The sequence below is a fragment of the Sarcophilus harrisii genome, chromosome 1 (genome assembly GCF_902635505.1).
Source record: "Sarcophilus harrisii chromosome 1, mSarHar1.11, whole genome shotgun sequence".
Lineage (NCBI taxonomy): Eukaryota > Metazoa > Chordata > Mammalia > Dasyuromorphia > Dasyuridae > Sarcophilus > Sarcophilus harrisii.
Window position 1 is genome coordinate 301050865 of NC_045426.1, and position 15619 is coordinate 301066483.

General features: G+C 36.1%; 1 protein-coding gene across 2 annotated transcripts in view; it reads left to right on the top strand.

Annotated features, from left to right (window-relative positions):
- SHISA9 (shisa family member 9) overlaps positions 1 to 15140 on the top strand; it is a 438119-nt gene extending 422979 nt beyond the window's left edge. For both annotated transcript variants that reach the window (XM_031944408.1, XM_031944414.1), the window contains one exon: positions 12935 to 15140. In XM_031944408.1, the coding sequence (XP_031800268.1) occupies positions 12935 to 13317 (383 nt within the window). In that variant the 3' untranslated portion in view covers positions 13318 to 15140. The remainder of the gene's footprint in view (positions 1 to 12934) is intronic.
- Positions 15141 to 15619: the final 479 nt, after the last annotated feature.

Below are 15619 nucleotides of genomic sequence, written 5' to 3' on the forward strand. Positions count from 1 at the left end.
CCTGGTTGTGCTTGTTTCACTCAGCATCAGTTTGTGTAAATCTTTCCAGGTCTTTCTAAAATCAGCTTGTTCATTATTTTTTATAGAACAATTCAATAACATTGCCTTCATATACCACAACTTGTTCAGCTCTTCTCTAATTCATGGGCATCCACTCCAGTTCTCTGTTACCACAAAAAGATCTGCTACAAAAATTTTGCACATTTGAATTGTTTCCTTTCCTTTATGATTTCCTTGGAATACAGACCCACAAGTACCACTGCTGGATCAAAGGATATACACAGTTTTATAATCATTTGAGCATAGTACCAGATTGCTCTCCAGAGTGATTGAATCAGTTCACACCTCTGCCAGCAATGCAGTTTTTCCAATCCATCATTTATCATTATCTTTTCCTGTCATCTCAGTCAATCTGAGAAGCGTGAGATGGTACTACATTTCTCTAATCAATAATGATTTAGAACATTTTTTAATATGACCATAGATGGCTATAATTTCATCATCTGAAAATTGTTTGTTCAAATCTTTTGACCATTTAGCAATTGGGGAATGACTTGTATTCTTATAATACAGTTTACATATATATATATATATATATATATATATATATATATATATATATATACACATATACATATATATTATAGAAATGAGATCTTTATCAGAAACATTAGCTGTAAAAATTTTTTTCCCAGACTTGTACTTCCCTTTTAATCTTGTTTCCCTTGGTTTGTTTGCACAAAAACTTTTAAATTTAATATAATCAAAGTTGCCCATTTTGCCTTTCATAATGTTCTCTAGTTCTTCTTTGGTCATAAATTCCTCCCTTCTCCAAAGATCTGATAAGTAAATTATTCCTTATTCTCCTAATTTGTTTATGATATCATATTTTATACCAAAATCATGTACCCGTTTTGACCTTATTTTGGTATGGGATGTGAGGTGCAGGTCTGTGCCGAGTTTCTGCCATATTATATTCCAATTTTCTCAGCAATTTTTGTCAAATAATTAAGTTTTTAACTTAAATGGGGTTGGGAGTTTATCAAATACTAAATTACTTATAGGCCTTGATTATTATGTCATGTGTATAAAATCTATTTCATTGATCCATCACTTTATTTATTAGTCAGTACCAAATGGTTTTGATGACTGCTGCTTTATAATATAGTTTTAAGTTTGGTACTGCTAAGCCACCATCCTTGGTATTTTTTTTTTTTATTAATTCCCTTGATATTCTTGATCTTTTGTTCTTTCAGATGCATTTTGTTATTATATTTTCTACTTCTATAAAGTAAATTTTTGGCAGTTTGATTGTTATGGCACTGAAAAAGTAAATCAAAAGTAAATCAATTTAGGCAGAATTGTCATTTTTATTATATTATCTCAGACTACCCGAGATATTTTTCCAGTTGTTTAGATCTGACTTTATTTGTGTGAAAAGTGTTTTGTAATTGTGCTCTTATAGTTCTTGCGTTTGTCTTGACAGGTATACCCCCCCCCCCCCAAGTATTTTATTTTGTTTACAACAATTTTAAATGGAATTTCCCTTTCTATCTCTTGCTGATGGGCATTGTCAGTAATATATAGGAATGCTGATGATTTGTGTGAGTTTATTTTATATTCTGCAACTTTGCTAAAACTGTTAATTATTTCAAATAGTTTTTTGAATTATTTTCTAGACTTCTCTAAGTTTACTATCATATCATCTGCAAAGAGTGATAATTTGGTTTCTTCATTACTTACACTAATTCTTTTAATTCCTTTTTCTTTTTTTATTGCTAAATCCAATTTTTAGTACAATGTTGAATAATAGTGGTGATAATGGGCATCCTTATTTCACCCTGATCTTATTGGGAATGAATCCAGTTTTTCTTTATTACAAATAATGTTTGCTAATGGACAGCTTTCATCCCATCAAATTAAAAAATTTTGCACTAACAGAACTAACAGAAACAAGATTAAAAGGAAAGTATAAAGCTGGGAAAATCATCTTTACAGCTAGTGTTTCTGATAAAGATTTCAGTTTTAATATATATAAAGGACTCGTTGAATTTATAAGAATAGAAGTCATTTCCCAATTGATAAATGGTCAAAGAATATGAACAGATAATTTTCATATGACAAAATTAAAGCCATCTATAGTCATATGAAAAAAAATGCTCTAAATCACTATTGATTAAAACAACTCTGAGGTACCACCTTACACTTCTCAAATTGGCTAAGTTGACAGGAAAAGATAATGATAAATGTTGGAGGGGATGTGGGAAAACAGACACTATTCTGGAAAGCAATTTGGAGCTATGTCCAAAGAGCTATAAAACTGTGCATATCCTTTGATACAAACAACAGTGCCACTAGTAGGACTGTATTCCAAGGAAATCATAAAGGAGGGAAAAGAATCCACATGTGCAAAAATGTTTATGGTAGCAAAAAATGTTTGTGGTAGCAAAGAATTGGAAAAGGGGTGGATAACCATCAATTATGGAATGGCTAAACAAGTTGTGGTATATAAAGACAATGGAATATTATTGTTCTATAAAAATGATGAAGAAGTTGATTTTTGATTTTAGAAAGGCCTGGAAAAATTTACATGAACTGATGTTGAGTGAAACAAGCAGAACCAAGAATACATTGTACACAATAACAGAAAAAAATGTGCAATGATCAACTATGAAAGATTTGGTTCTTCTCAGTGGTTCAGTGATGCAGGGCAATTCTAATGGATTTTGAGGAGAAAATACCATCAGCATCCAGAAAAAGAACTATGACAACTGAATGCTTTTTTCATTTCTTTTTCTGTATTTTTAAAAAATCTCTTTCATTGTTGTTCCCTTTTGCTCTGATTTTTCTTTTCCAACATGATTCATTAAAGCAATGTGTATTTAAAAAAAACACAAATAATGCTTGCTGTTGGTTTTAGATAGACACTGCTTATCATTTTAATGAAAGCTTCCTTTATCCTTATGCTCTCTAGTGTTTTTAATAGGCATGGGTGCCATATTTTGTCATAACCTTTTTCTGCATCTATTGAGAATATCATATGATTTCTCTAGGTTTTGTTATTGACTGGTTGACTATGGTAATATTTTCCTGATATTGAACTAGTTCTGAATTCCTGGTATAAATCCCACTTGGTTACAGTATATTATTCTACTGATAAGTTGCTGTAATCTTTCTGATAATATTTTATTTAAAAATTTTGCATCAATATCATTAGGGAAACTAGTCTATAATTTTCTTTCTCTGTTTTGACTCTTACTGATTTAGATATCAGTACCATATATGTATCATAGAAAGAATTTGGCAGGACACCTTTATTTATTTTTCCAAATATGTTACATAGTATTGGAATTCATTGTTCTTTAAATGTTTGGTAGAATTCACTTATACATCCATCTGGCCCTAGAGATTTTTTTTCTTAGAGAGTTCATTAATGGCTTGTTCAATTTCTTTTTCTAAAATGGACTATTTAAGTAATTTATTTGCTCTTCTGTGAATCTGGGCAAATTTATATTTTTTGCAAATATTGATCCCTTTAGTTTAGATTGTCATATTTGCTGCCATATAGTAGGGCAAAATAGCTTTTATTTTGGCTTTAATTTTCATTGATGTAAAATGCACTCTTTCCATTTCTGATGCTGGTGATTTGTTTTTTTCTTTCCCTTTTCTAATCAAATTAACCAAAGGTTTATTTATTTTGTTTGTTTTCCCCATAAAACCAACCCTAAGTTTTATTAATTAGTTCAATAGATTTCTTAGTTTTTTTTATTAATCTCTCCTTTGAGTTTCAGAATTTCTAATTTGGCATATAATTGGAGGCTCTTAATTTTTTTCTAGCTTTTTTAGTTGCAATCTCAATTCATTGATCTCATCATTCTCTATTTTATTCAAGTAGCTATTTAGAGATATAAAATTTCCCCTTAGAACTACTTTGGCTGTGTCCCATAGGGTTTGGTATATTTTCTCATTAATGTCCTTCTCTTGTATGAAATTATATATTGTTTCTGTGATTTGTTGTTTGACCTACTCATTCTTTAGAATTAGGTTATTTAACTTCCAATTGGTTTTTAGTCTATCTTTCCCTAGCCCCTTATTGAATATAATTTTTCTTGCATTGTGGTCTGAAAAGGAAGCATTTACTATTTCTGCCTTTCTATGTTTGATTATGAGGTTTTTATATCCTAATCATGGTCAATTTTTGTATAGGTGCCATGTACTGCTAGAAAAAAAGTGTATTTCTTTCTGTCTCTATTCAGTTTTCTCCAGAGGTCTATTATACTTAGTTTTTCTAGGATTCTATTAACCTCCCTAGTTTCTTTCTTGTTTATTTTGGGGTTAGATTTGTCTGTTCCTGAGAGGGAAAGGTTGAGGTTCCCCACTAATATAGTTCTGCTGTCTATTTCTTCCAGAAATTGGCTTAATATGTTCTCTAGGAATTTATATGTTCTACCTCTTGGTGCATATACATTTAGTATCTTTACTGCTTCATTGTTTATTGTATCCTTTATCAAGATGTAATTTCCTTCCTTATTTCTTAATTATATCTATTTTTTACTTTTGTTTTATCTGAGATCAAAATGGCTACCTCTGCTTTTATTCCAGCCTTTTCCCTTTATTCTATATGTGTCAAGTGTGTTTCTGGCAAACAACATATTGTAGGATTCTGTTTTTTAATGCACTCTGCTATTTGCTTCCATTATATGGGAGAGTTCATTCCATTCGTATTCACAATTATGATTTCCCACTCTATATTTCCTTCCATCCTATTTTCTCCCCTATATAAGCTTTTGTTCTCTTTTTCCACCTTGTTTTTAGTAGCATTTTTGTTTACCCATTTCACCCACTCCTTTATCTCGTATTATCCCTCCCCTCTCTCTTACCTTTTTCCCCCTCTAGTGTTTCTGCTCTCCCTTCTATCCAGCCATTTCCTTTTCTTTTCTCTTTCTTCTCCTACTGCTTTATAGGGTTAGATGAATTTTTATACCCAACTGAATGATTAAATTATTCCCTCTTTGATTCAAAACTGATGAGATCAAACTTCAGCCAGTTCTCATCCCCTTCCCTTCTTTCCCTGGATTGTAATTGGTCTTTTGAGCCTCTTGGTGTAAACTAATTGTCCCATTATATCTTCCTCTTCCTCTTTTTCAAATATAAACCTTTTCCCACTCTCTAATGTCTTTTTCTTTGAAGTCATCTCATCAGAGTCTATTCAGAACCACACTCTCAGTCCAAGTGATGCCTCCCTCTGTCTCAGTGACAAATACAGTTTTCAAAAAGTAAGGATATTATTTTCCTTATCTAGGAATGAAAACAATTTAACTTTTAAATAATATTTTATATATATATATATATGTATGTATATATATATCCCTCCTGTTTACCTTTATATACTTCTCTTAAGTCCTATGCTTATGGATGAAATTTTCTGTTTAGTAATGTTTTTTCAGTAGAAATTATTGAAAAGTCTTTTTTTCATTGAAGTTCCATCTTCTCCCCTGAAAGATAACTCTTGAGTATCTCTGGGTAATTAATTCTTGGTTATAACACCAGGTCCTTTGCTTTCCAGAATATGGTATTACAAGCTTTCCAATCCTTTATTGTAGAAATAGCCAGATCCTGGGTTATCCTGACTGTTGCTCCTTGATATCTGAATTGCTTTTTTTTCTGGCAGTTGCAGTATTTTTTTCTTGAGATTGTAGTTCTGAAGTTTTGCAGCAATGTTCCTTTGGGTTTTCCTTGTGGGATCTCTTTCCACAGATGATTGATGGATTCTTTCAATGACTATTACCCTTTCTGTTTCTAGAATATCGGGGTAGTTTTCCTTGAAAATTTCTTGAAGCATGCTATCCAGGGTCTTTTTTTTTTTTTTTTTTTTTTGGTCATGACCTTCAGATACATCAATAATTTTTAAATTCTCTCTTCTGGATCTATTTTCCAGGTAAGCTGTTTTTTCAATGAGGTATTTTGCATTTTCTTCCATATTTTCATTCTTTTTAGTTTGTTTGACTGATTCTTGATGTTTCATAGAGCCATTAGCTTTCATTTGCCTCATGCTAGTTTTTAATGTGCTATTTTCTTCAGTTAGATTTTGTATTTCTTTTTCCATTAGGTTAATTCTGCTTTTGAAGTTATTGTTTTCTTCAATGGATTTTTTTTTTTTTTTTTTTTTTGCATTTGGCCTATTTTATTTTTTAAGGAATTGCCTTCCTTTTCCAAATTGTTGACTTTCTCTTGCATACCTCTCATTTTTTTTCTCATTTTTTCCTCTTCCTCTCTTATTTACTTTTTGAAGATTATTATGAGAAGTTCCAAGAAGTCTCTTTGGACTTGAGACCAATTCATATCACTCTTTGAGATTTCTTCTGTGTACATTTTGTCCTCTTGTGAGTTTGTGTTTTGGTCTGCCCTGTCACCATAGTAGCTTTCTATGGTAAAGTTTCTTTTCTATTTCTTGTTCAAAAATTTTCTTTCCTTTTCTTTTTGTATTTCCTCTTTTTTTAACTGTTTTGGCTGAGCTCTGCTCCTGGGATACATGGAGCACTGTCCCAAACTAATTGTTCAGCTCTGAGCTTTGGCCTTGAGCACAGTGGCCCTTTGTGTTTGCATGGCATATTTTTATTTACTCTTTTCAGGAAACAACCTAGTTTCCCAGAATTTGCCTTCTGAGCTGGGACTGGAGACTGCTTGAAGTATGCTATCCAGATCATGTCTGTTTTTACCTAGGAGAAATTTGGTTAGAGCTAGCATTCAATACAAATGCAACAGATTATCATATAATTCTTCTGTATGCTTGTGGGAGTGAAAGGAAGTATTATATGTGGAAATATGGAAAGAGTAGAAATGGAATAGAGAGGTCTTCTTTTTAGAATTACTAGTACAATTGGTTTCTCTCTTACCTATGGTCCTTCTGACTTGCTGCCTTCAAAGAACAAGGCTGAGAAAATACCACTTTTCCATTTCCAAGAGGGTAGCTCTTCCCATTCACATTAAAAATGAGTTTTAAAATAGTAACATGTTTTAGTTGTATGTGAGAAGAGCCCAGGCATCTGTTCCACATGGGTTTGTGAATGGAGACAAATAAAACATAATGAGAGTTGAGAGGAATGGGCATATTTGGATAGGGGGTTAGGGAAGTCAACAAATGGAATCCAATCCCTTAAAGACAGATAAATGAAGCAATAAGTAGCAGATAGAAAGTCAGTTTCCAAATCAAGGAGATTATGGCTTCAAGTCCTAGCTCTGACACATCCTAACTACAGCAACTTGGACAAGACAGTAAGTCTATCAGGGTTCTATATGTAATATTCCATGTCCATTAAGTTGCAGAAATTATATTAATTCACATTGGTAGAGAGTGTTTCCTCACCCAAGAATTCAATATATCAATGAAATCACAGGTCTAGATATCTGGGAAGAATACAAGCATCCCATATGATGGTTGAAAATTCAGGTAAGCAAAACATGGTGAACACTGCGACATTGGAGTATTTGAGTATTGGAGACATTGGAATATTTAGATGGGGGAGTTAACTCACGGAGTGGAATTTATCACCTAAGTCAGATAAGTATAAGTCTCAAAGAAAATAAAACATAAGTGTCACTACTTAATGATTGGTTTACCTTGAGGAAAGCCTCATGAACTTGGCCTTGTGCCTCCAAGGTGCATCTTATTTTGAAAACTGATTATTACTTTGGCATTCTCCATTTTAATGAAAGTGTCATTAAATTCTGTTGTGCACCTGTATGTTACAGCAAGTACTCTGTTGCTAATTAAAGGAGAGACAGATGGTGGCAGGTACAGTTTAATTTTACAACACTGACTCCTTCAAGGCAATTAGAGTCATCATAGAGAAACCTTCCCCCCCCCCCCCACACACACACACACACACACTTGTTTAAACCAAGAAATATCTGACCTGGGAAGGCTACTGTTCCTAAAAGGGCATGAGTATCTATTACTTGCCTAATCCTGTCAATTGTCTGCCCAGGAAGCACCCAGGGCTGATTAGGTTAATGAATTCATTAATGGTTCTTAATAGGGCCCCTCAATGAATTTCTCATTTCCCTCACTGGGAACTTCTTAATAGACTTAGACAGAATAACACCACAAGGAGCCAGAATAGTCTTTGGATTGGATTCCCTGAAACTAGGCTGACAGCCAAGGTTTAAAGTCTCCTTTCTCCTCAAGGGAGCATACTTTGAATAGCTTCAGCTCAACAAATAAAGTAAAATCTCTGCTCAGAGGGGTGCCTGAGGAATGGGGATGAAGAGAAACAGCTCTGGTGAATTTTCCTTTCTGGTGAATTCAGGGTTAATTAAAAATTTCTTTTTGTTTCAAGTCTTGTTGAAAGGATTTCCAATGGGACCACTGAGTTTACTTTTTTGCTCTAAAATAACAACTAACATTTAAGGAACATCTTATTCCTTAAGATATTGGGGTGTGTATGTGTGTGTGTGTGTGTGTGTGTGTGTGTATATTATGTGTACATATACACATACACACACACATTACATATACATAAAACTCTATAAGCTAAATGGTGTTATTACTCCTGGGGCAGCTAAGTGGCAATAGATAGAATGCTGGACCTGGAATCAAGAAGGCTCATTTTCCTAAATTTAAATTTGGCCTCAGATATTTTTATGAGTTTCATGACCTGAAAAAAATCAGTCTTGTTTATCTCAATTTCCCCATCTATAAAATGAATTGAAGGGGGAAAAAAAAGGGAATCCATTCTAATATCTCTACCAAGAAAAACACAAAAGGAGTGACAAAGAGTTAGAAGACACAACTGAAGAAAGAAAAAAAAAGACTCAGATGATTATTGCCCCATTTTATAGATAAGGAAACTGAGACAAAGTGATATTAAATAACTTGCCCAGTATCACATAGCTAATAAGTTCTGGAGGCAGACTTTAAACTTGGCTCTTCTTAACTCCAAACTCAATAATCTCTACAATCTACCACCTAGTTGCTTAAGGAGGGATAACGTAGTGATTGTAACAGGATTTCTAGTTGAAATGCTCTAGGGTCATTATGAACAAGCTATATCACAGTCTTAAATGCTAAATGCAGAAGATATAGTTATTAGATTGAATATGGAATGATCCTAGAGTATATCTTAAAAGATGAATCAGGGAATAAAAACACATGTGATTTATTTCTCCTTAAAACCATGTGGAAATTAAAGGTTGGGAGAATAGGACATCAGTAGGAGATTCTGGTTAATTAAGATTTCAGTGAATACTGGATGGGGAAAAAGATTTATTAAACCCCATTCTGAGTATGTCACTTTGCTGGCCACTGTTCTCATTGAGTTAGAACATAGTGACAGTCAACATGGCTTTTACGATCTGTAGAGGAGAGAAAGAGGTCAGGGAGGGAAGAAAAGGGAAGAAAAGGAGAGGGAGAGATCAGATAACTGAAAGGTATATATGTGAATACGTACACATATATGTAATAAATCTTGAAATTCACTGTATAGTTGTGTCATTAGTCACAAGTGACAATCAACTTCGATGCCATAGATTTAGAGTGAAAAGGTAACTACTTCAGAAGTTTCCTAGTCTGATCCTCTTTTATTTCAGATGAGAAAACTGAGGCCCCAATGCTTATATTCAGGAGACCTCAGCTCTAATTCCAGCTTTGCCACTAAATAGGAAATTACTTTTCCACTCTGAGACAGCTTTCTCAACTACAAAATATTACACTTAATGTCTGAAGCCTTTTCCAGCTCTAAAAGGTTTATGAATTAACAATCATCAGATGACAGTATTTTATACTTAACCCCAATTTAAGTCCTAGAGGTAAATTCTATCTTACCTCAACTTCCCCCTTACCCTTTTAAGGACCAATTGCAGCAAGAACCTTCTATACTCACCTATGCAATTTATGGGAAGTCACATATACATTTTGTGTGTGTTCATATAGTCAAAGTGCATTTGACAAGGGCAGTGGTAGGTTAGGAAAGATCCAGAGAGGCCACTCTGGAGGCCAGAAAATGGACTGGAATTGGGTAAGGCAGGGTGTCCAGATGTGCTCTGATGATTTCACTTACTGTGGGCTTCTATTCCCATTTGTCCTTATGGAATAGCAGCTGGATGCCTCAAAAGCTGTTTCCCCTTTAGGACTTTCTGAATATGCAATATCTTTTCCAGCTGTTGAGAATTGGGAGCTGTTCATACCTGGTATAATAAGCAATTTGTTTAATTTGGTAGAAAAGGGAATGGTTCAGCTATAGCTTTGCCCTCTCCGTCTCCCTCTGAGAAAATGCCTGACTGATAAATAGTCCCAAAGAGACAGGGTGGGAGGCAGTCATAGATAGAGAGAGGTGGAGGGAGGGAAGAGAGGGGGAAAAAGAGACACACAGAGAGAGAGAGGTGGGGGGAAGGAGGAAAGGAGGGAGGAAAGGAGGGAGGGAGGGAGACAGAGAGAGAGAAGGAGAGAGAGAGAGAAGGGGAGGGAGGAAGGAAGGGGGAGGGAGGGAGGAGGGAAGGAAGAGGGAGGGAGATAGAGACAGAGATAGAGACAGAGATAGAGACAGATAGAGGTGGGGAGAGGAGAGACAGACAGACAGACAGGCAGAGATAGACAGAGAGAAGGAGAGAAACAGAGAGGAGATTGACAGAGACAGAGAGAGTGACAGAGACAGAGAGAGAGAGAGAGAAGGAGAGAGAGAGAGAGAGAAGGAGAGAGAGACAGAGAGACACAGAGAGACACAGAGAGAGACACAGAGACAGAGAGAGAGATAAAGATGGAGACAGATACAGACACAGAGAGACAGAGACACACAGAGAGACAGACAGAAAGAGATAGAGACAGAGAGATTCAGAGAGACAGAGACAGACTGAGACAGATAAAGACAGAGACAAATACAGACATAGAGATAGAGATAGAGACAGAGACACAGAAACACAGAGATAGAGATAGGAAGAGACGGAGACAGAAACAGAGAGACAGAGACAGAAAGAGAGAGAAAGAGAGACAGAGACAGAGATAGACAGATATAGATAGACACAGAGACAGAGAGAGAGAAGGAGAGAGACAGAGAGAGAAAATGAGAGACAGAGACAGACAGAGAGACAGATACAGTCAGAGAGACAGATACAGAGACAGAGAGAGAAAGAGAAACAAGGACAGAGACAGAGAGAAACAGGGAGAGAGAGAGAGACAGAGAGACAGAGACAGAGAGAGAGAAATTTATTTTCATGTCATGTCAAAGAGCACTCTGGTACTATGGTTAAGGAAAGAAGGCAGACAGGTCTGTCTGAGAGGAAAAAAGCTGTTTTGTTTTGTGTTGCTTTTCTCAGGAAGAGGTACATCAGCTATAACAGAGAGACAACCATCCAGGATAAAACCTTAGAACAGAGTTAGAGGCACATGTTGGATCCATTTATATTTCTGCTTTAAATCTTTCCATAATCTGCTCCTTGAAAAATCAAATTATTAGGATATTTTGGAATCACTGTCACACTCACACTAGGATAGGGCCTCAGACACTAAAACATGTTTTCCAGCATGGGTATGATATAATGGAAAAGGTACTGAAATTTAAATCAGGAGATATTTGGGTTCAAAGCCTGCTTCAAACACTTAGCATAATAAAGCTAACTATGAGGTAACAAACTCTGAGCTTTTTTTCTAATCTGTAAAATGGGCATAATAATATTGGTGCTATTTCCCTCATGTGATTATTGTAAAGAACCATTGAGATTGTATAGAAACATATATATGCATATATATAATTATATACACATATGATATATACACATGTATACATATGTATGAATATATACACATACACACACACACACACACACATATATATATATATATATATATATATGGGTTTCTAGATAAGTTGTTGAAAAACAGATAGTGGGAATTGGAAGGAAAAGGTCCAAACTTCAGAGTTGCTCTTGGAGTGAACCTGCCTGTCACTGTATTTTACTGTATCAAGACTGTTCAAATCTCACCTTCTATAATGGTCAGAATCTCCCCATCTCCATATCTGCTAATGCCTTCCCCTTTCACTTTTACCTATTCTGTATTTACATATATATATATATATATATATATATATATATATATATATATACACACACATGGATATATTCATTCATTAAATAGATTTGGATTCGAATACTGTCTTTCTTATGCTACTATGGGACACTGTTTTCTGAGTTTTAGTTTCTTCATCTGTAACATGGAAATACTTATGATAATATCTCCATGGCCCTATATGAAACATAGTCACTGTTATAAGATGCTGTATTGTTTTAGACTTAAATCTAAAGTATAATTTTTTAACCAAGCAGTAATTTGAGTATAGCTGCAGGACACCAAACAGTCTTTGGTTTAAAACATCTCCCTCTAGTTTTGCTAGAATGAAATGAAACTTCAGGATTTAATCTATTATCCCTAGTGCTAGATTCTAGGGACATTATGAAAGTTGAAAATAGGAATTGCCCTAGTTAGGGAAAGCAAAGACATTTAAAATAATGGATCTGATCTGATGGACTCTTGTAGACTGGTTGTAACTGCAGATCTTTCCTGCCTGCTTGGTATTTGAGTTGAGGTGAGCAAAATACTTTCAACTCCCATTATGCTTCAGGTGTCTTGTTCTAGGGACAGACTATGGAGATTCATTTAGCAAGACTAGAAAGTTCACTCTGCATTCTTGCAATAGAACCCAAATTAATCTCCCTGAATAACAATTTTACACCTTTTCTATTAAAACTGTGGCTATGTGGCTATGACTTTATTCCCAAGCCCTGCTTAATTTTCTAATGTGTGTCTTTTTTTTGAATTACTTCCTAATTTTTATGTTGCAAATTGGTTTCTCTGACAGTTTCATTCACTCTTTCTTTTTGTTTCTTCTCTCTTTTTCTCTCCAACCTCCCCTTTCCTGGCCCTTCTTTCTGGCCTACACAGCTGATAAGGTCAATGATGACTTCTACTCCAAACGACGGCATCTGGCTGAGTTGGCAGCCAAGGGGAGCCTACCACTTCATCCTGTGCGAGTAGAGGAAGAACCTCCGAGGGCTTTCAGTCCTGAGCATGGCCCCGCCAAGCAGAATGGACAAAAGTCCCGGGTCAACAAACTCCACACACACCCCTTGGCCTACAATTCCACCACCAACTTCAAGACCTGGGACCCCAATGAGCCGTCCCTCCGGCGTCAGGCCTATGGCAACAAGGGCAAGCACGGCACAGCAGAGCCCACCTCTAGTGAGCCACTGGCAACGAGGAGCCAACACTTTATGCCCTCACAGCCATACTTCATCACCAACAGCAAAACAGAGGTGACTGTCTGAGATTGACACCAGAGGGAACATCCTGGAGAGCACACTCAACTGAGAGAGGCAAAAAACAAAATCTAAAAAACAGCTCCCTTCCCACCATCCCCCACACCCTCACACAAAATACTTACAATCAGAACTGACAACCAATAATCGATGACTTGGAAACTTGCTTCTCCTGGGTTACAACTGGCAATGAACAGCTAAGGAAAATCAAGACAGGGGTATTTAGCAATACATCGAAAGAAATTGAGTAACACCATGTGGATTTCAAAGCCTAGGCAGTGGCGAACTCACAAGCCCAACCCTTGTGTGACATTTTTTTCCTTTTTTTAACTTGAAATTGGAATTCTTGATGAGAAGTAGCACAATCCAGACTCTCTATCCATGTAAACACATTTGCTATAAGTTGTCTGATCCTACTTATGAGAGCAAAAGAGGAAGAAAGCATACACACACACGTGTACACACACACACACACACACACACACACACACACACACAGACAGACAAAGGGAGAGAGAGAGACAGACAGACAGACACAGACACAGACACAGAGTGAGAAAGCGACAGAGAGAAAGAGAGCACAGGAGCACTCTCATGTGACACATGAGAAAGAGGAGAAATTATATGAAAATGCATTGAATGCATTGTTTTGGCCAGGAATTTTATATCAAGGTTCTGAGTTCTTGGTCAATCCTAATTAACTGGTGATCAGGACACATGTACCTGTGACAAGCCCAGGGCAAAGGAACTCAGCCCCAGCCCTCACGCTTACTTACTTTCATATCATCACTGTTGGAAGCAAAAAATAAACAGACCCTGAACCCACAAATTGCTAATGAAAAGGAAAAGCAAAAGAGACAATCTCCTGTGATATCCATAAAAAAACTGTTGCAACTAAGTAAAGGGGTGAACTGTTGGGTGGGTGGGGGGTGGGGACAGTGGTTTAGAGAGTACTCAACCTTTTTTTTTAAAGATCTCTATATAAAACCACAAAGAAAACCATCTACCTTTTCCTTTCACAATCTCCAAAAAGAGAAAGATGCTGACACTTAAAAACAAATAAATAAATAACAAACTAATCAACTAAAGGACTGTTTTGTTGGAGGGGGCAAAGGGGAGTAGTTGCCACTCCACTCTGAGTTTGTGCCCCCAACCTTTAAAAAAGGCTGTCTTCTCCCAAGAACAGAATCGAGTCTCACTTAACTGTCTGTTTCTGACTTCCCTTCACCTTAAGCGTGCTGCTGAACTTCAATTGCTTTGGACTGAAAATGACTTAAGCGTGGGTGGTGCCTTCAATGTGTCACTGGTGTTCAATGACAGTCTTGTTTTCTAAGTGCAACCTGTGTTCCTTTAGGCTTATTTCCTTCTTTTTTACGCAAGTAGTAGAAGTTGTTTTAATACTTCCTTTTGTTGACAATTCCCATTCTATCCCTTTTCCCTTTCTCCCCACCCCATCCACTAAGTGGCTGCAATGATAGGGGGTATGTAGGTGAGAAGACACGTTCCCTACCCAACAACCTTTAAGACTTATGTGTTGTTATTTATTCTCTTCCCAGAGTTCTTCTGGACCACACTTTGCTCAATGGCAACTCCCAACTTGTTCATTAAAATTGGTTTTCAAGCCTAAAAACACCTCTTTAGACTAATGGTATTTTAGAAGAAAAGACACATGGATCTGTTATGTTGTTTTACTTGGCCCCTTGTATTAATGGGGGGGGGGGGAATGAGAGAGAGAGAGAGAGAGAGAGAGAGAGAGAGAGAGAGTGAGAGAGAGAGAGAGAGAGAGAGAGAGCACAAAGGGAAAAAGGAAAGATTGAGAGGTGGTTTCCAACCCAAATGACTTAATTTTTAAAAGATGTCTTTTCAATTAAAAAGCATTTATTTTCTCTTCTTTCCAACTATTTCCATTAAAAAGGAAAAAGAAAACAAAAATTCTTGTAGAAAATTACATAATTAAACAAAATAAATCCCACATTGGCCATATAAAAAATGGATGCCTTATGCTGCATCTCAAGTCCATCGCTGTAGTATGCTTTATTATAGGTACTCAAGTCTCGGTGGGTCATTGATGAATGCATCAGAGGTCTTACATCTTTCAAATTTACCAAATGACCAACTTTAAATCAGCCATTCCCTTCCAGATCTCCCACCCCATTTTAGCTGGTAATAAAGGAGTCACCAAGGGATTCAGTGCTGCTCTGGTATTTTGCCTGGTTTCCACCAAATGTTCAGACCCCAAAAGAACAGCACCATTGTGTCTTGACATCTGAATACAAAGGGAAGCTTACTGAATCTCTTCCTGGTACAAGCT